We start from the raw sequence: 19,810 nt of genomic DNA on the forward strand, positions 1-19,810 counted from the left end.
CTGTCTGTCTATCTATCTATCTATCTATCTATCTATCTATCTATCTATCTATCTATCTATCTATCTATCTATCATCTAACTCTTATGCGTAATATTTGAATATGCATGTTCAGTACAACGATAGATCTTCAGATCTTCCAATAGTGCACTCATCACTCCTGTAATTCACTTGACTCCGCCTTGGTGCCTTTTCGCTTTCCTTCCATCTTTCCCAGGATTATAGAATTCTCTAGAGTAAATATTTGTGCAATAGGTCTGAAATATGATAACTTATGCCTTGAAGGAGAATTCTGGGTTGATTCATTTGATCATACCTTTGTTTCTTTGGCTAGCCATATATTCTCAGGAATACACAGAAGTATCAAATGCTGTTTCTATCCTGCTTCTTTAAAGCTCAACCTTCACTTTCAAAATGTATCACAGGGAAACTATTACCTGTACAATTCTGTCTTAGATACAGGCACGTCATGGTATTTGAAGGCTTTCATGGCTACTATATCAAATACTAGTTTGTGGCATATTCCTTAATTTACTTCAATATTTACAGCACAATGACATTTCCATTTTTTCTAAGCACATTCCAAAGCTTGACATGATCAACATAATCAAATGCCTTTCTATAATCAATGATAAAATACTCACTTCCTTTTGGTATTCTTCGTATGTCATACTATATATGTGTACTGTATTAGCAGTAATGTTTCACATTCTTTGGCCTTTTCTAAGCTTGAACATGTAGCATGATCATAAGCATTATTTGTCAGTGTGTTAAATTAAGAATATTGTGCAATAATTTGCACAATATGTTCTTTGGTATTAGTATGTACAGTAGATTAACCTTTACCATTATGCTGTCTGCTATGACATTCTCCATATTTGGTTAGAGCCTTTACTGATTCTTCTGTTGCTTTCCATATTTATGTACAGGCAATTTTTGACCTACATTTGTTCAGAGACTGAAGTTACAGTGGGGTTGAACAAATGATAGTGTCAGGGTTCCAAGTAACACTCCCAATGAAAGAAGACTCTGAGACTAGAAGTTCCTCAAAGTTCCACTTTATTAGAGATGTCATATTGGCACATCTGGGAAAACCAGAATCTGAAAGCTTCCGGGTTTTCTCCACCCCAAAAAAAGTCAAAGTCCCTTCCCCTGTGCCCAGATGTCCATCACATCATATATTTTAACAATTTTTTGTTGAATCTTGAAAATCTTGAATTTTTCATAGATGCTATTATTTCCTTGGAATATACATTTTCCTTTTAAACACTGAAACATTGAATACACTTAAATAAAACAATTGCCTGGAAATAGCTAAATAATAAGAAAATGCAGATGTCAATAATTAGAACAACATTTTAAAACATACTAAATAAAATGTTTATAATCAACAATAATATTTAATGAATAACTTGAGGAAGATACAAATTCAGTATCAAAGGCTGTCATAATTATATATTTCCTTAAGGGAGGTATCTGAGCCTGCCAACTTCACATATTCCTCAGTCATTTGTCCCAGACTCAAGTTTATCAAAGCCATAACTAAAGAGTCATTTGCTACTTCTGGTTTTCAGTCATCACTTCTTTTTCTTCTTTATTTCTTGAATTTACCTCAGTCAAAGTGTTTAATATCAGTAGAAATCAATAGAAAATCTACTAATCTTAACTTGGGAAGAGTGGATGGGCAACCATAATTCTAGTTTATCCAAGACACAAATGCAGTTATGTTTTAATGAGCATGGGATCTGATTGACATGCTGCTGGCAGGAAAACATGTAAGAAAAAAAATCTATTTGTGACACCACACCAACCCACATGAATTCCAGTCCAAGTTGTGATAGAAACTTTCAAAAGTAGTATGCCATAGTGGAGAAAATCTGTCCAATAAAGAAATAATATCTAAAGGAAGGTTCAGAAACACCTTTAAAATTAGAAATTTATTACTTTGGCATATGGACCGGAGACTTATACTGCTTCAGACAATCTACTTTCAGGTTCTTTAAGTTATCACTCAGAACTTTCTAGAAGTGTTTATGGAAACAATGAAAATTTGTAAAATGCACTTCTGTACTAATGAGATATGATCAGTATAATAAACACTTTGTAATAATTAATCTGTCAGATTCTTAGACATGGTAAAAGAAAAGCATGTTTGTTTGTAATTATTGCATTTATTACTTTTTAACCACATTAACATCATCATCTTCTTTTCCTATCCAAAACATGCAGTTGGTTACACTACTGATGATTTACGATTTATCTGGCAATCTGGTGATCCTGTTCAACTGGAGAAAATTGCTTTGCCCCAGTTTGATATTAAAAAAGAAGATATTGAATATGGCAACTGTACCAAATACTACAAAGGGACTGGTATATATTTTAATCAGTTTATTTTTCCAATCATTATATTAAGTGATGATTTATTCATTTATCCTAACATGAAAGGAAGAGGTTATTAAGTAAATGAACTGATTTTGTCTAATGTTGCTTTTGCAGGAAAACTTGATTCAGGAAATCTGATTTATAATATCTGTTTTAAATAAAAAATTATAGATAATGCTTTTTTGTGTTCTGTACTAATAGGTCTTGATAATTAATACCATTCTAGTTTTATGAGACATACAAATTACCATCCTAGTCAATATGAAGAGATATTGTATGTTTGTAAGAGAAATGTGTTGATTCACAGTCACAACAATATCTCATCAATTCATTAATCATAATAATTCAGTTAATGGCGTCAGCCTCTAGGAGCTGGATGTCAAACTCCTGGCCTGCGGGCCAGATGCGTCACGTGCTGACTGTACCCTACCCAGTTTAGCGAAGGGGAAAAAAGTCCCAATACATCACGTGACACCGCCATGGCAATGTGAGTTAGACAGCCCTGCTCTAGGGCAGAGAAACAAAATGAAGAAATGGTTAATATTTAATGGGAAAATATTTTGGCTGTAAAGATTTATAAGAGCACATAATGAAAGTAAAATCAATTATTTTTAAACATAAAAGATAGATGCTTTATTTATCTTATTTTTTTTTTAAAGGTAGATAGCATATGGATGTATAAAATTATTGTTTGTTAAGATCTTTTAGCTAAGTCAGTTCACTTTGTTTAATTGTATGTTTAACAACTACTATATATAATTTAGCATAAAGCAAATTTAATGTTGCAAAGCCAGAGATGCAGAGCATACACTGATAATTTAAAATGTACAAAATATAAAATATATTTGAGTCTAATTTAATTCCCGGTAATAGAATGGATATGTCCATTTAGTTTTATTGGTAACAGTGCATTTTTTAATAATAATTTTATTAAGTGTTACGGTTAGACAAATTAAAACTAGGACAGTGGCATCTATAACTACTGAACCTCCTGAAGGAGGAAGCAGGACCAGAGTAGGAAGACTTACAGCACTCCTGGGAAAGAAGGTCTGGAATCTTTAGACTTGTACCTTACAGCCTCAGTAATTTAGTACAAGAAGATACTCAACAACTTCATGTGAAATAGGAGTTAATTTTTTCAGCAATTGAATTCATCGTAACAATAGTGTAGTGTCCTTATTTTTTCCTTATGTCAGACCTGCTCCAGCCTGATCCTTTATGAAAGAAAAGACTTTGACTCCATTTGGTTAAAGCAAAGTATTCTTTTACTAAAGATGTTGGTTGTAATAAAGTCAAGCCAGTTCCTAGATGCAAAAATAGATGTAGGTTTGCCTCCAGACCATCCCTGCTCCCGTGACCAATCCACTTCCAGCCAACCAGAGATTGCCAAGATGTTTTGGGAACTCTAAGATGTGTGTGGGTAAACTGCATATTTCTCAGGGTGCCTGGCCATGGGATGCTGGAAGTATCTGGTTGCTCTGGTCCTTATCACCTCTCATCTCCCCCTCCCTATTTCCTATCACATACACACAAAGCTTTATTGACCTTTCATCCTTCCCCCTTTCATACTTGCCCCCTTCTTCCCCCTTTCATCTTGCCCCCCCTTCTTCTTTTGATGGCAGGATGCCTTTGAGCCCCGAAGCTAGCCAGGCAGAGCTAACATTCTTCCCTTCTTGACAGAGATGTTAGTCCTACAAAAGGAAAAAGAGAGGGGAGGGCAGCTTGGCAGTCAACAGTTCTGTGTCCCTCCTTCCCACATCTGAAGCAGCCAGCGGATCGTCAGGGTGGGCTGTGCTCACGTGACACCAGTTTTGGAGTCTCTTTCTTTTCAGGGGAGCATCTTCATCATCCACAGCTCGGCTGGTGTTTGGATCAGGAGCGACCACCCCATGTGCCCCCTGTTTTTGGCACGTGATAGCCAAAAGGTTACCGGTGGGCCCAGAAGGCCCGTTTTTCACCGTCCCCAGGCTCAAGAGGATTTCTTGGAGGCCTGGGGAGGGCGAAAATGGCCTCCCCTCCCGGAGGCCCTCCGGAGGCTGGAAATTGCCCATTACCTAACTTCCAGTGGGCCCAGAAGGCCTGTTTTTCACTCTCCCCAGGCTCCAAACGCTTTCTTGGAGCTTGGGGATGGCGAAAACGGCCTCCCCTGGAAGTCCTCTGGAGGCTGGAAACAGTATGTTTCCCGACTTCTGGTTGGCCATTTTCTCCCTCCCCCACTCCCCCGTAGGCTGGAAATGACCCATTTCCCGATTTCCAGTGGGCCCAGAAGGCCTGTTTTTCACCCTCCCCAGGCTCCAGAGGCTTTCTTGGAGCCTGGGAACGGTGAAAACGGCCTCCCCCACCTTCTCAGAGCCCTCCGGAGGCTGGAAACGGTACATTTCCTGGCTTCTGGTTGGCCCGGAAGGCCCGAAAATCAGCTGGCTGGCGCGTGCATGTGTGCTGGAGCTGACCTAGGGCAATGCTCATGTGCCCACCTGTGGCACACATGCCATTGGTTCGCTATCAGGGGTCTAGAGGGTCTTCAAAGCACTTCTAAAGTGCAACCATGAAGTAGTCAAAGTTTTTCAGTTCCGGGGCATAATCGTTCAGTTCCGGGGCATAATCGTTGTGGAGGCATCCATTCAGCTGCGGCCCTCTCTAATGCCATGGTCATGCACCACACCTTAGCTATTCAATGGCTATCTCTGGACCATATTTTTGCATGTATGCCCAAATGTGCCAGGAAGAATCCCAATTACTTGGGTCTCTGTTGAACTTTACTCCCAGGGCTGTTGCCAACTGTTGAGTTGTTTCCCAACTCCAAGGGACCATCAGGGTCTTGGTGGGTCATCCTCTCCCAGCCATCCGGATAGATGTATCCCTCCAGGAGGACATTTCAAGGATGCTTCCCCCCAGGCCTTGATTTCTTCCTGTTGCTCTCTTGAGCCGACATTGTTTGCACAGTCCCCGCAGTAGAAGCAGTTTCCTCTTTGGGTTGACCACAAATGCAGAGCTGATCCTTTAGACCCGTGATGGCGAACCAATCCAATCCTTTAGGAAAGAAAAGCCTTCAACTCCATTTGGTTAAAGCAAAGGATTCTTTTATTAAGGATGTTGGTTCCACTAAAGCTAAGCCAACTCTGAAATATACTGCACTTGCTAGATGCAAAAATAGATGTAGGTTTGTTTCCAGCCCATCCCTTCCCATCGTGACTGTTAGCAGCCAACCTAAGATCACCAAGGATTTTGGGATGTCTGAGATGTTCGGGGTGGGGGTGGGGGTGGTAATCTGCTAGGATCTGGCTGCCCTGGTCCTTACCACCTGTTATCCTCCCCTCCCTATTTCCTATCACATACACGCAAAGCTTTGTTGCCCTTTCATCCTTCCCCCCCCCCTCTTTTCCCTTTTCATCCATCCCCCTTTCTTCTTTTGATGGCAGGATGCCTATGAGACTCCAAGCCAAGCCAAGACAGAGCTGATACCTTACCATATCTTTGTCTTCCACAACTAGATACCATTTTTATTTCAGACAATTGTTGGAGTGAACAATGGGAAGACACACACATGTACAATACATAAACATCTACTGCATAAGGATCATCTACTGCAATTAGTTGTAGTGAGTTGAGAAAAAAACTAATTATATATTTTGTATTGGCAATTTTTTTCAGAAAACATATTTTAAGAAATATTGGCTCAACTATGGCACTGCTGTATTTCATTCCTTCTGTTTGTTTTTTATTGTTGTTGGAGAGTCAAAATGTTTCACTCACTCATGCCTTGCTACCATCAGCCTTTCTCCTTTTTTAATTTTACTCTTATAGTAGTATAAGTGTTCTTTCTTTCTCCCTGGAAAATTTACTAGCTGGCAAGCCTTTGGTTGCTGTGCACAATGCAAAACATTATATTTGCGGTGCACTCATTTCTGTCAAAGTATGTCTGGCCAATTAGGCCTCAACCTTTTACCTTAGAACCAAAGCATCAACTGGCATATCAAAAGTTGAATGACTTTCTGTTGCTCTTACTTGCATTGTAGTCCCAAAATGGAGCCTGATAACTGAGGTCACACTTTTATTCACACTTTCAGTTAAATGCTAGTTAGCTGGAGTTTGGGCTGCCAGGACTTCTTTTTCAAAAACTAAGCTTAATTAGAATAGGATCAGAATCGGTTAAAGCTTCAGGTAAATTAAAATACAAAATCAGTTAAAGTGACATGCATCAGTAAAACCAAGTGATTTAACTTGCTAAAGCATTTAGAGCTTTGTGTTGTTGTTTTCTCCAAAGGCTATTACACATGTGTAGAAGTGATCTTCACTCTGAGAAGACAAGTTGGCTTTTACATGATGGGTGTCTATGCTCCTACACTGCTAATTGTTGTGCTTTCATGGCTATCATTCTGGATCAATCCTGATGCAAGTGCTGCAAGAGTACCATTGGGTAATAATATGTTTCTGATACTGTCAGCACTACTTAATGTCACATATCCATTTGCAGTTGCCTCAGTAGCAAGACATATCATGGATACTGAAAGCAACTGTGTTCTCATAGCATGTTCTTCACTGTCATTCCAATCTTCTCTTTTTCAGTTCCATATTTGTTGCCTCCACTTTTTAAAAGACAAGAACTCTAGCCTTTAAGCAAATTGTTCCTGTATCTACTCATTATATCACCAGGGACGTATTTGAGTGCAACAGTGAGTAGAAAACTGAAAGGGATATAAGTTTTGTCTGGGAGTGGAATAATGGATTATTGATACCCAAAGAACCAGAAAAATAGTTGTTTCTACAAGATATGATTCTATATAATTATGGGCTTTCAAAATTATTGAATAGAACGATATACAAATAGAATGTTTCATGAGACTTACAGAGAACTTTTCCTCATTTTTATTTTCTCTAATTATGTGTTAGAAAACAGATCTAACCCTAGCTAAAGGTGATCTTGAAAAAAGCAAGTTGCCTTTTGAGTTCTTCCAAACAACATAGTTCCACTTATCAAATAGCTCTAGGTAAATAATAGCACTGCTGACTCACTGGGAAAGAAGGCAAAATGCAGGAGCACGTGAAAATATTGACCATCTCATTCTCAACTCGCATTATTTTATTATTTTATTTCATGATAGTGAGCAAAATTATGCAAGGCAAGTAACCTTAATGGATTATGTTATGACTATAAATCACTGCCAGATACCTGATAATAGGGCTGGCAATGGTACTTAATATAAAATGTAGATAGTAGAACATCTACAATTACTTTAGTTCCTCATGGCAGCTTCCTATAGCAATGTAAGATAAATGACCCTTCAAAAGAAAAAAAATTAGACAATGGATCTTCTGCTGAAAACAGATTTTAACATTTCTTGATCGGTTTGTAAAGTCTTGGAACAGTATTCCAAAGAAATAAATCTTAGTGCATTTAGTTTTCATATATGAGAACCAGAGCTAATACTATTTTTACATTGGCCATCTTTGCAGTCAGCTATTTTCAATTTAGCTAATTCTTCTTTCAGAAAGAAAATAAAATCCAGTTTAATCATAGCATATTTTGGCTTTTTCTGATATTACTATACTTTGATTTCAAAGGAAAGCTGCTAGTGCTTCAACTATTTAGGAGATTAGGTAGACAGACAGACAGATAATAGATAGATGGTAAGTCAAAAGTTAGACCTGATTTGAAATATGTGATCTGATTCTTTCCATCATTGTGAGATTGAATTTTTCACTCTCAATTGAAGATAAATGGAAACCAGCTGCATTCTTATGTTCTTCAGATATGTTGGACTGCTGTTTGCAGAAATGCTAACTAGTACAGGCGTCTCCAGCCTTGGCAACTTTAAGCCTGGTGGACTTCAACTCCCAGAATTCCCCAGCCAGCAGAGCTGGAATTCTGGGAGTTCATATCCGCCTGGCTTAAAGTTGCCACGGTTGGAGACCCCTGAGCTAGTATGTCCCAAGAAATGATGCTACTAGAACAGGGAAGGCTGTCTGACACTCAGTTGCCAAGTTATTCCATATTTTATGATATCCTAGAATTCCATTTGATTGACAGTTTGCAAATTTATGTTAAGAAAAAATATCCGCCAAACAACATATGTCATGATAAATAGAGTTGCTAGTAACCAAGACAAACCATTTCCAGCTGTTAGTGTTATATATGTACTTAAAATGATTATGTATCAAGTTATTTAATCAGTTCCATAATTCACCCTATACATTCATATTCATCTCTACAACACATGTGGTACATCAACAACTTCTATTTCCTTTGAGGAAATATCATCATTTAGAAAGTGCAGCAAAAACATTTTAAGGTTAGCAAAGTGGAAAATGGTTAGCAGTACAACAACATTGCAATTACATAGTATATTGTTGGATTTTTATTTCTCTTAGGCATTTTTTCAGTGCTCAACTTGGCATCAGAATGTACTACCCTTGCTGCTGAACTCCCCAAAGTGTCTTATGTGAAGGCCTTAGATGTGTGGCTGATTGCATGCCTTCTTTTTGGATTTGCTTCATTGGTTGAGTATGCAGTGGTCCAAGTCATGCTGAATAATCCAAAGCGAATTGAAGCTGAAAAAGCAAAAATTGCTAAGGCAGAACAAGCAGAAGGGAAAGGTGGAAATGCAGCTAAAAAGAATACTGTGAATGGCACAGGCACTCCAGTGCACATCAGTACTTTACAGGTAAGTGTGGTATGTTGTTAAATATTCCAACTTCAGTTCTGATCTTTTTCAGTGTAATGGTTGATATCAAATATATGGTAGACTGAAGATTTTATATAAGCAGCATTCCTACCCTTAGGGATCAGCTATAACTCTTATTTTCTAAAGATCTACTAGCGGATCTGCTAGCTGAGGGTGATGGAATTTAGTCCAGTATATAAGTGGAGGCCCTTGGCTAAATAAAATTACTTTGAAATAAAACCAGATTTTATGAGCCCCTATAATGGTGGTCAACACATGACACATGGTCATGTGTCTTTTTAAATTTACCATTAATTGAAGGATGGGAAGCAGGGGTGAAATCCAGCAGGTTCTGACAGGTTCTGGAGAACCAGTAGCAGAAATTTTGAGCAGTTCAGAGAACCGGCAAATACCACCTCTGGCTGGCCCCAGAGTGAGGTGGGAATGGAGATTTTGAAATATCCTTCCCCTGGAGTGGGGTGGGAATGGAGATTTTGCAGCATCCTTCACCCTGGAGTGGGGAGGAAATGGAGATTTTGCAGTATCCTTCCCCTGCCACGCCCGCCATGCCCACAGAACTGGTAGTAAAAAAAATTGGATTTCACCACTGATGGGAAGGATAGGATATTCAGAATAATGGTGTATTTCAGAAATGGAAATGGAAATTATGTACCTTCATTAAGTGAATGTACTTTTTATTTTATTCTATTTTTATCCTGTGTTTATTATTTTTGCAAACATCCCAAGAGGGTGAATATATACAACAAATTTATCCTACAACAACAACACTGTGAGGTGTGTTGGGCTGAGAGAGACTGCTCCAAAGTCATCCAACTGGCATTCTATTAGTAAATTAAATTATACACTATTGCTAATTATTAGGAAAACTATGTAAAATTAGATGCAATATTAAGAAAATATTTAGATACAAAAATTACAATTGCTTAGTTTTGGCTGATAATCAGGAAAATATGTAGTTTAGATATCATTTGAATTTTTAAGAAAATAACCTATTCCATGCTTAGCTAGAAAAAATTAATTATCTAACACCCTCTAGTGATGCTTTATGGGATCATCAGCATCATAATGTATAATATTTCTCCTACAAAATATATGTGTAACATGCTTTTCTGAATTGAACTGATAGATCCATTATTTAATGGTGCATTTTAATTTAAAAATATAAATATATTTTATTTCTGAAATACAGAAACTTATCTTTGTTAACATTTTTCCATTGTCTGGGTTTTTGTAGTTCAAGTAGAGTTTTCCTAACGTATAAAAAGCATGAGGTTTCTGCATGTACTGTAAGTGTCCATGTGATCAAGTTATTTCCCTTTCATAAAATATATCATTTGAAACTGAAGCTTGAAATTATTCCCATTTCTCAGGTCAACTGAATCTGTGTTTCCATTCTCACCTTATTCGATAAGAAATTTATGTTTATCAGATAGCAAAGTTATTTTTTTCTTGTCTGTCAACAAGGTCTGAACAGAGTTGAATCTTTCAGCCAGCATTTTTCTGGCTGACTCTGCATTATATAATTATGTTCTCTGTAAGATCTTTGTTATTAATGCCTCTCTTGATATCCCTCTTATAGCTAACTATTAGAACTACCTTTCAAGGAACTTTTAAGGAAAGTATCAAAAGAGCAATCTGCTTGCAAATAAGTTCAAGTCTAGTCCCTTCTGCAAGAAGGTTATAATTCTTTAATACTGGCAAATGTTGATTCATAAAGATACACTGCCCTTCAGCCTGGAAGATCTTTCTAGCTTGAGTTCAATTATGTTATTACTTAAACTTTAAATACCTCTCCTCCAGGAATTTGTTTAAGAGCTTTGTCACTAATTTTTATAAGCATCTTCTGGAGCAGTCTTTTTCAGAGTGGGGCCTCCAGTTTTTTTATATTCCAGTTTATATCAGCCTCTCTTAGTATGACTAGAAGGCCTGGTAGGGGTTGTAGTAAATTACTGCCACCATTTAAATAGTATATCAATTGTCACAACAGGTATAGGTAGTCCTTGGTTTACAATTGTAGTGACTATTTGAAGTTATAACAACTCTGAAAAAACTGACTTATGACCGTTTTTTACATTTACAACCATTGCAACATCCCCATGGTCACATGATTAAAATTCAGATGCTTAGCAAGTAGAATGTATTTATGACAGTTGCAGTGTCCCAGAATCATGTGATCACCTTTTGCAACCTTCTGACAAGCAAAATCAATGAGGAAGCTAGACTCACTTACCAACCATGTTACTAACTTAACAACTGCAGTGATTCACTTAACAAATATGATAAGAAAATGGGGCAAATCTCACTTAACAAATTTCTCACTTAGCAACATAAATTTTGGGCTCAATTGTGGTTGTTCATTGTCTGAAACAAAAACATCTAGACAAGACATTCCTTTTTAACACATTCCTTTGTAACAATGAAGTTACAATTTATCCCATTTTAACATATCTTTTTAACTTCATTCCAGTCTTAGCAGTTATTTTGAAATAGGTTACAATTCTTATTTTTATTATAGTGATACCCAGATATTTTACAGTCTTCTCAATCTTAAACATTGTTTTATTTATCAATTTTGTTTGATCTTTTATTTTCATATTTTTGCTAACTTCTTTGTTTTTTTTTCTAATCTTGAAACCTGTTAATGCACCAAATTCTTTTCCCACATTTTTTTTCATCTTGTCTTATGTCTCTTCAGTATTTCAAGAGCCAAAATAAACAAAAGAGGAGTCAGTCAGCATTCCTTTCTTGTTTCATTTTTGTATCTCACAGTTTTGCTAGATCTTCATTATCAATTATTTGTATTTTCTGTGAAATGCAAATTGATCTTGCCTATTTTATAACATTTCTCTCTATAATTCAGATCTTTCAAAATCTTGAACAGGAAAGCCCAGTCAAAGGTGTTCTTTATATCTATGAAAATCAATGTGGTTGGTATTTCATATACTGTATTTCAAAATGTCTAACATTTAAAGGATATTTCTAACATTGTCTTTTAACTACTTTTAGGTAAAAGCCCACACTGATCCTTATGAATAACTCTTGCAAAATTATGTTCATTCTGTCAGCTACAATCATTATCAACAATTTATAGTCATTATTTAATAATTATATTGGCCTCAGAGGGAAATGAAAGATTAAGAAATACAAAAAATAAATAAATAGATAGATAAATTATAAATAAATAAATAGTTTCTTGGGGTGGGTCGCACGTGCATGTGCCCACATCCATAATTCTATGCACCCCACACATGCGTGCGACCCCCCCCCCCGTCCATGCTCCTGGCACACGATGACCCAGTAGCCTCTCTAAGAGTCTCTGGAAGCTGGGGACAGCAAAAAACGTCACTTCCTGTCCAACCGGAAGTTGGCAAATGGGCAGTTTCTGGCCTCCAGAGGGCCTCCAGAGGGCCATTTTTGCCCTCCCCGGACTCATAGAGAGGCTCTGGAGCCAGGTGAGAGAGAAAAACGGGCCTTTTCCACACTCCCCAGGCCCTCTGGAGGCAAGAAACAGCCTGTTTCACTACTTCTAGTGGGCTTAGAAGGCCTGAAAATCAGCTGGCCAGCCCACGCATGTACGCCGGAGCTGAGCTTGCATGCCCACTGATATGGCTCCGTGTGCCACCTGTGACATGTGTGCCATAGATTCACCATCATGAGGCTAGACTATTCCCAATATAAGCACAGTATCTAATATTCCCTCTTTAATTCTTTTTTTTTTAAAAAAGTACTGAGTTTCCATTTTTACTGAGTTCCTAATCATGAATTCAAGATTTACTTTCAGAGTAGCTATTGCTAATAATGCTTTTTCTATTTATTTAAATGAGATAATATAAATAAACTACATATCAGGAATACTATCCCCCTATACTAAATTCTAATTTAGATTTTTTTTTTTCTATGAAATTAGATGTTGGAGATGGATTTGGAAACGATAAATAAAAGACAGAATGAGATAATGGAGGATAAAAAGGGATAGGGGGATAGAATAATGAAATGTATGGTAAGGAATGAAATGAAAATCCTTTTAATGGGTTTCAAGTCGCACAGTATAAAGAAAAACCTGAGTTTCTTGTAACACTACATATATTAACTAGGTCATTAATGCAAAATATCTGTATCACATGTAACTATTGCTATGTAAATGTCACCATTTATAAGTAACTCAGTCTCTCACATTTCCCTCCACTATTTATCCTTTGACTTCTCTCTGATAACACTGTGTCTGTGTTTCTGTGTGTGTGTATATAAGTAATACTTTTTTTAAAACAATAGTTGCATCAATTGAAGTGGATTATTGTCTATGAACATTTACGCAATATTAAAATTTCTGTTCTGTCTGCTTTCTATTAATCTGTATTACCACTAGTTTGGTTTGTGCTGTGGTTAGAATGCAGTATTGGAGGCCACTGCTTACTGTGAGGAATTTGATTCTAACTGGCTCAAGATTGACTCAGCCTCCATCCTTCCCAGCTTGATGAAATGGGGACCCAGATTGTTGGGAGCAATATGCTGACTCCGTAAACCACTTAGAGAGGGCAATAAAGCACTATGAAGCAGTATATAAGACTAAGTGCTATTGCTATTAAATGGCATTCTCTTCAAATTTTGCTCCAATATTTGCATAGCTACTTGTAGTTAGAAATTGCAGTTTTGAAAATAAGTTGAGAATATTTAGTGTATATAGTCCTTCTTTTCTAAAGGTGCTTTTCGAGGAAAAAACAAGAAAGTCCAGTTGCCTTTTGAAAAGAACCTTTGGGACAATCATGATTGAGAATCTCCTTAGACATATCCTTTTTCTCTACATTAAAGTTCTGTTTACTTTGTTTATATAGATCCACTCAGATGGATCTACACAATGTAGAAACAAAATTTGTAATTAGGTTGTATTTCCAAGTGATATTTTTATAAGAGTTGAACTTAGATCTTTATATACTGAGGTGTGATAACTGGGAATTGCTATTTTAACAATGTATTAACTGGTGTACATACTTTTCACTCATAAGATTAATAAGATGCAGTGCCTTGCTTCATTGAATATGATTTACAGATATTTCTTGGCTGAAAAAGATGCAGGCAATGATATTCCTGGCTGTGTTTTTAACCCTAAACATGGCCTACTCAAATCTGGCCAAACTATGAATAAAAATCTAAAGGTCCGATTACTTGTACTGTTTATGATGGAGGTTGAGAGCAAAAAGGGTAAGAAAAGGTTCTTAATATAAGGTAAACAATGATCTGAAAGCTACAAGGAAGAGAAGGGAAAAAAGATAGTGAAAGTAGCATAACTGCAAAAAAAAAAATCTATGTCAAAAGGCCTAAAAGAGCTAGCTTAATTTAAAAGATCCTCAGCATAACAAATGGAAAGTATGTGAGGAAAATAGACACTGCAAAAGGAAAGTATAAAAATATATCTGGTGATATGATGTAGTATGAAAGGCTATGATGAGAAATACATATATAATAATGATTGTTGCAAAGAGTGAGAATTACTATAAATGTGTGTCGTGTTGTGTAAATAAAAGGCACAGTGTTTTGGGTGATGCTTGATCTGAGTGTGCAAGTACTGTGTTTCCCCAAAAATAAGACCCTGTCTTATATTTTTTTGAACCCTGAAATAAGCGCTTGGCCTTATTGCCATGCACTCAAAAGCCCGATTGGGCTTATTATCAGGGAATGTCTTATTTTGGGAAAAACAGGGTAGGATGTGTGATGTTCCATTGGTCATTTAATATATTTATGTATAATTGTATAAGGAATACTTGCAGGGATAGCAGAATTGTGTTGTTTGAGACATGAATGGATATGTAATTTTGTATGCAGGTTATTCTGTGCTATTGACTGAGATGATTTGCAGTGAATGTTAAATAGATCATATACCACAACAAGGAGTGTGAATCTGAAAAATAATTTATCAAAGTCTAAAGTACCTTGTTTAATAGATACAATGGAATTAATGATTTCTGGTTACTGGCATTTAGTATCATAGTATCCTTTTTGAATCCTGTACAAGAGTTGAATATACTGCTTGCCTTAATTCCCTTTCTTACTAAGTAGGCTAATCAAATTAGTCACAGATTCAGTTTCTCACTCAATCAAGTAACTACATACCTTTTTAATAACTTCATGATTCCATTGGGAGGGCTTATACTTTTTTTGAGGATCATTATCAGATGTATGCTAACACCTGGGGCAAGCCATATCATGGAAGTCTTGACACAGTGTTTGGAAGATGTGGAAGTCTAGAAGGGACAAAACAAATTAAACTCTAAGAAGATGGTGTGGCTGTTAATCTTTACACAAGAACACTGCTCTAGTTATAATTTAGAGTGATGTGGCATCCCAACTGAAAAAGCAAGTCTGTGACTTGGTTGTCCTCCTTGACTTAAATGTACTGATTTAAAGAGAACTGGGGCTCTGCCCAGGAGAATTCAAAATGTAGCTGCCTACATAGTGGCAAATGAGAATCACTTTGGTTATATTACACTTACATTGTGAGTACTGCATTGGTTAATAATCATGTTTCCAGGGACCATTCAAAGTGTCATTTTTTAGTTTTAAAACACCTCTAGATAAATGTAGGACTGCCTTCTCCGTATAGAAGTAACCCAAGATGTGGAAAGTTAATTTGGTGCAGCCTGGACCAATATTTTGAATTTATGGTCTCCCACATACAGAATAGCTTCTCCCACCCAGCACTACTTGAAGCTAGGCAAAACCAGACTCTGCAAAACAATGTAAATTTAATTATTCAATAGGACTTAGAGACTTAAGAGTTCATATTTTGTTGCATCTACAGCTATGTCTGGGAATGATATTGTTATTACTGAATTACTTTAATTTTATGGTAATATCTTAAATGGTTACATTTTATTATGTTATGGTCTGTTTTATTATTGTAATCATAAATTTTTATAATCAACAATATAAAATTCAGTTACAATAATTGATTGAAACAAATAAAATGAAAATACAGAAAGTTGGCATTTGAATATTAGAATAAAGCAATAACTGAGATAATTACAGGGTCCTAGTAACAATAGATACCAGTTCAATTAAAATTAGTCATAAATCTAACACCTGACCCATATTGAATTAATTTTAATTTATGTTCACATGTCCTAAATATGTAGTGAAATGTTTCATTAACTCACAACTTCTACTACACTGTTTTTATAGGTTGGGGAGACCCGATGCAAAAAAGTTTGTACCTCCAAATCTGACCTGAGATCCAATGATTTCAGCATTGTTGGAAGCTTGCCAAGAGATTTTGAATTGTCAAATTATGACTGTTATGGAAAACCCATTGAGGTCAACAATGGTCTTGGGAAATCTCAGGCAAAGAACAACAAGAAGCCTCCTCCTCCCAAACCTGTCATCCCATCAGCAGCAAAGCGAATTGATCTTTATGCAAGAGCATTGTTTCCATTTTGCTTCCTCTTCTTCAATGTCATATACTGGTCTGTCTATTTATGATAATCCCTTTTTTTAAAAAAAAAAAAAAGTGTGTGCAATATACACCATTTCATTACATCATCAAGGCACCTTGCAACAACTATTTGCATTTGCAAAACAATATCCTGAGTATTAGAAGCCAAATGTGACTATAATGTGTAAGGGAAAAAAGTAGTATCGTGATTTTGAATGAAAGCATGACACTGCAATGTCTGTGCTTGACCAACTGTTGTATATAAATGTACAGCGTACACATCTTGCTTTAGGAATATATGAAAGACAGCGCATACTACATATTGGACAACACTCCCTTGTGACATAATCAAGAATCCAAGTGTTTCTGACAATGAAATTGAAGTGCACGCTGAGTATCAATAAGATCAATATTCTAATATATGTAGTATTTTTTAAAAAAATCTCTTTATGACTTTCAAGGACAATACCCATTTTTCTTGTATAAAGTTAAATGGCACTGTGAAAGAAAAAACTGATGTTGTAATTCAAAATGTGTAGACTTTGTAAGTGATCAAAGTATATATTATGCTGATCTTGTCTATGTTAAAAATAAAGATCAGAGAATTACTCATTTTGCAAAATCATGTCATTTATCAAAATCACACTGTTCCATCATAATATTTGAGAAAAAAATGCTGCTGAACATAACAAAGTGAAATTTTGGCTTCTCTGTTGTTTGAAGATGTTTGGGTCTGAAAACTTCCTTTCTATGAATATAACAACTAAACCTAGTCAAATAAACTCCAAAACCGAAGATACAGCAGAAAGGCCTCTTTAGGCCAGTCTGAGTGCTAAATAGGACAAGGGAAAGGAAAACAATCTGAAAAATATTAAAAATGTTATTAATACTTCCATAGAATATATTCAAAGTAGTACTGGTACTTTAATGATAGCTATCCACAAATGCATATCCTCAATACATTACTTGAATTTCACACAAATGACATAGAGATACCATAGTACAACAGTCACACAGTTTTACTGATCTGCTTCATATACTGTATCAACCTTCATACCCAGCAAGAATTTGAGAAATCAAATTCAAAGATTAATATCTATTCATAGACATAATAAGGCCTGTTTTTTTGTGTCATAGCCACTTTTACAACACAATACCCTCAAAAACACGGAAAGAGAAGAAGCATAACCCTGCATTCCACATAAATAGAGTGCTTCCATGAACATATAAACCCTTCTAAAAATACAAACTCTAGATCTGTACAGAGGGAAAATCAGTTAAGTAGGGGACAACAAGAAAACTGCAGATGCACACAGTTAATCTAATACTCAGTGGCGCATTGCACTGGTCTATGGACTGTAAAACTAGATCAGGATTTTAAGTGTCACGTTTGCATATCTGTTAAAAGCTGTGGTAGAAGAGAGAACTCCAAAGACTTGATAAAACGTAAAAACGTAATAATTCAGGTACAGGGCCAAAGAAATAGCAGGCATCTCTTGGGGCCTCTATCTCTAATACCTAAACACAGAAATCAGTACAAAATTTGAAATATAATTCTATCCTAGAAAGAAAATAGAACACTTTATCTGTTTAATCACCCTAGGATGATTTTGGCAATTATATGTTAAGAGCAGGAGTTCCTAAAGGTTTTGCCATGAGGCCTAATCTTTAATGTAATTTTAATTTATACACACACACCTAAAATCCACATAACAAAATGAACACCAATGAACAATGAAAACAACACACTGAACTTTGGGAAAGGTAGATTATTGTTAAGAATGTATCTAAAAGGCTCTTCACAGCTCCCCTGGACTCTACCTGCCCTCCTCAAGAGAGGTACACTTCACAGTTTAGGAAACCCTGTGTTAGAGTATAATGACACATGACCCAGTAATTCATGACATAACCAATCAGGGGATCTCTGACTTCTGCATTTCTCAATCCCTCTATTGGTCTATTGTTTTCTTAATCATCCTTCCAGTTGTCTTAATAGACCTGTAAGGATGCTACCTGATTGGCCAGGATTAATTACCTATTCTCATTTGTCCTTACTGTCCAGCATCTCTTTTTCACTTATTCCAATTTAGCTACTTCATACAGCACTTATATTAACCATACTTTCAACCCCTTTTCATAATCAGCAGAGATGGAAATTCTCTTTTTTATGAGCTAATCTGGATATCAGTTTGGGTTTATCTCAGGCCCCATGCAGTTTTAATATTATCCCATCTTCTCCCTCAAAGTTACCTGTTTTTGTTTTATGTTTAATATTCACAACAGCTAAGTATTAGCTAATAATTTAAACATTAAAATTCAACTGAAAAAAATCCAATCAAGTCATTACATATACTTTATAGGATAGGTCCTGATTTAGCACGTTCAAGTTGTGTTGTACAAGTCCCATCATTCATTTCCTCTGTAAGTGACAGGCATTACAGTGAATGTCTACTTAAAGAAAGTTGGTGTAACTGTTTAGCCAGCCAATCTTCAGTATAGGATTGTGCCCTTAGAATGTCATCTTTAGCAATGTACAATCTGTAATCTCAAAGTATACTATGCAATTTTAATGTCTCTCTTTAGTGACCAACCATATAATCTGAAACAGAAGAACTCCATCTTTTCTAGGGCCATAAAAATAGGCCTTAACAATTAAAATAAATGCAGCAAGCAACCCACATTGATGTTCTCCCTTTAGTTCGTCACACCAAAATTGTACAGTTAAAAAAAAATGTTTTTGAAAGAAAGCTTTGAACCCTACAGATTTTTCAAGATCAGCAATTTCATCTATACCACAAATAAAATACAGTTGTCTGGACATTTGACAATAAGATGACTCCAGTTATCTCCTTGAATACATATTTGTGGGATCTTTCACCTAAGTAAAGCCATGTTGCTCAAATAATGATGCTTCTTAGGGTCAAGGACTGTAGCTTAGTATCTTAGTCAGTGATGGCCTGGGGGTTAAGAGAAGTTTCTGCAACAAGGTGGACATTTACCACCAAAGAAATGGCCAGTTATGGGGCAACTTGAAAATGGATTCCTTCTTTAGAAACCACTTTCTTAGGTTACAAGTGTCCCATTCTGGCTAATTTTCTTTCCAAAATCATGCAGATGCTATTTTTGCAATTTGTTCTTAAGTGACTAAGAATATGAATTATTTTCCTCATAAACTCTTTTCATGATCTTCCTGGCTTCTCATGCTTCAGGTACATCTGTAGGAAAAGCGTCATCAGTTCTCTTTTCTATGGACTTTTTCAGAGAGGGAACAATGTCACCAAATGAAGATGAACACGGATAAGAGAAGAATATCTAAGGGAT

The 19,810-nt window shown here is 36.2% G+C and overlaps 1 protein-coding gene across 11 annotated transcripts in view; it reads left to right on the top strand.

The window, feature by feature from the left end:
• GLRB (glycine receptor beta) overlaps nucleotides 1-17,048 on the top strand; it is a 44,101-nt gene extending 27,053 nt beyond the window's left edge. For 5 of the 11 annotated variants that reach the window (XM_058193661.1, XM_058193663.1, XM_058193662.1 and 2 more), the window contains 4 exons: nucleotides 2,228-2,368; nucleotides 6,645-6,797; nucleotides 8,750-9,042; nucleotides 16,240-17,047. In XM_058193661.1, the coding sequence (XP_058049644.1) occupies nucleotides 2,228-2,368; nucleotides 6,645-6,797; nucleotides 8,750-9,042; nucleotides 16,240-16,536 (884 nt within the window). In that variant the 3' untranslated portion in view covers nucleotides 16,537-17,047. Of the gene's footprint in view, nucleotides 1-2,227; nucleotides 2,369-6,644; nucleotides 7,054-8,130; nucleotides 9,043-16,239 lie in introns of those variants that run through there. The other 6 variants (XR_009156389.1, XR_009156388.1, XM_058193659.1 and 3 more) reach the window with 6 other exon arrangements.
• The last annotated feature ends 2,762 nt before the right edge of the window (nucleotides 17,049-19,810 follow it).

This window comes from Ahaetulla prasina, chromosome 8 (assembly GCF_028640845.1).
Source record: "Ahaetulla prasina isolate Xishuangbanna chromosome 8, ASM2864084v1, whole genome shotgun sequence".
NCBI classification, from domain to species: Eukaryota; Metazoa; Chordata; class Lepidosauria; order Squamata; family Colubridae; genus Ahaetulla; species Ahaetulla prasina.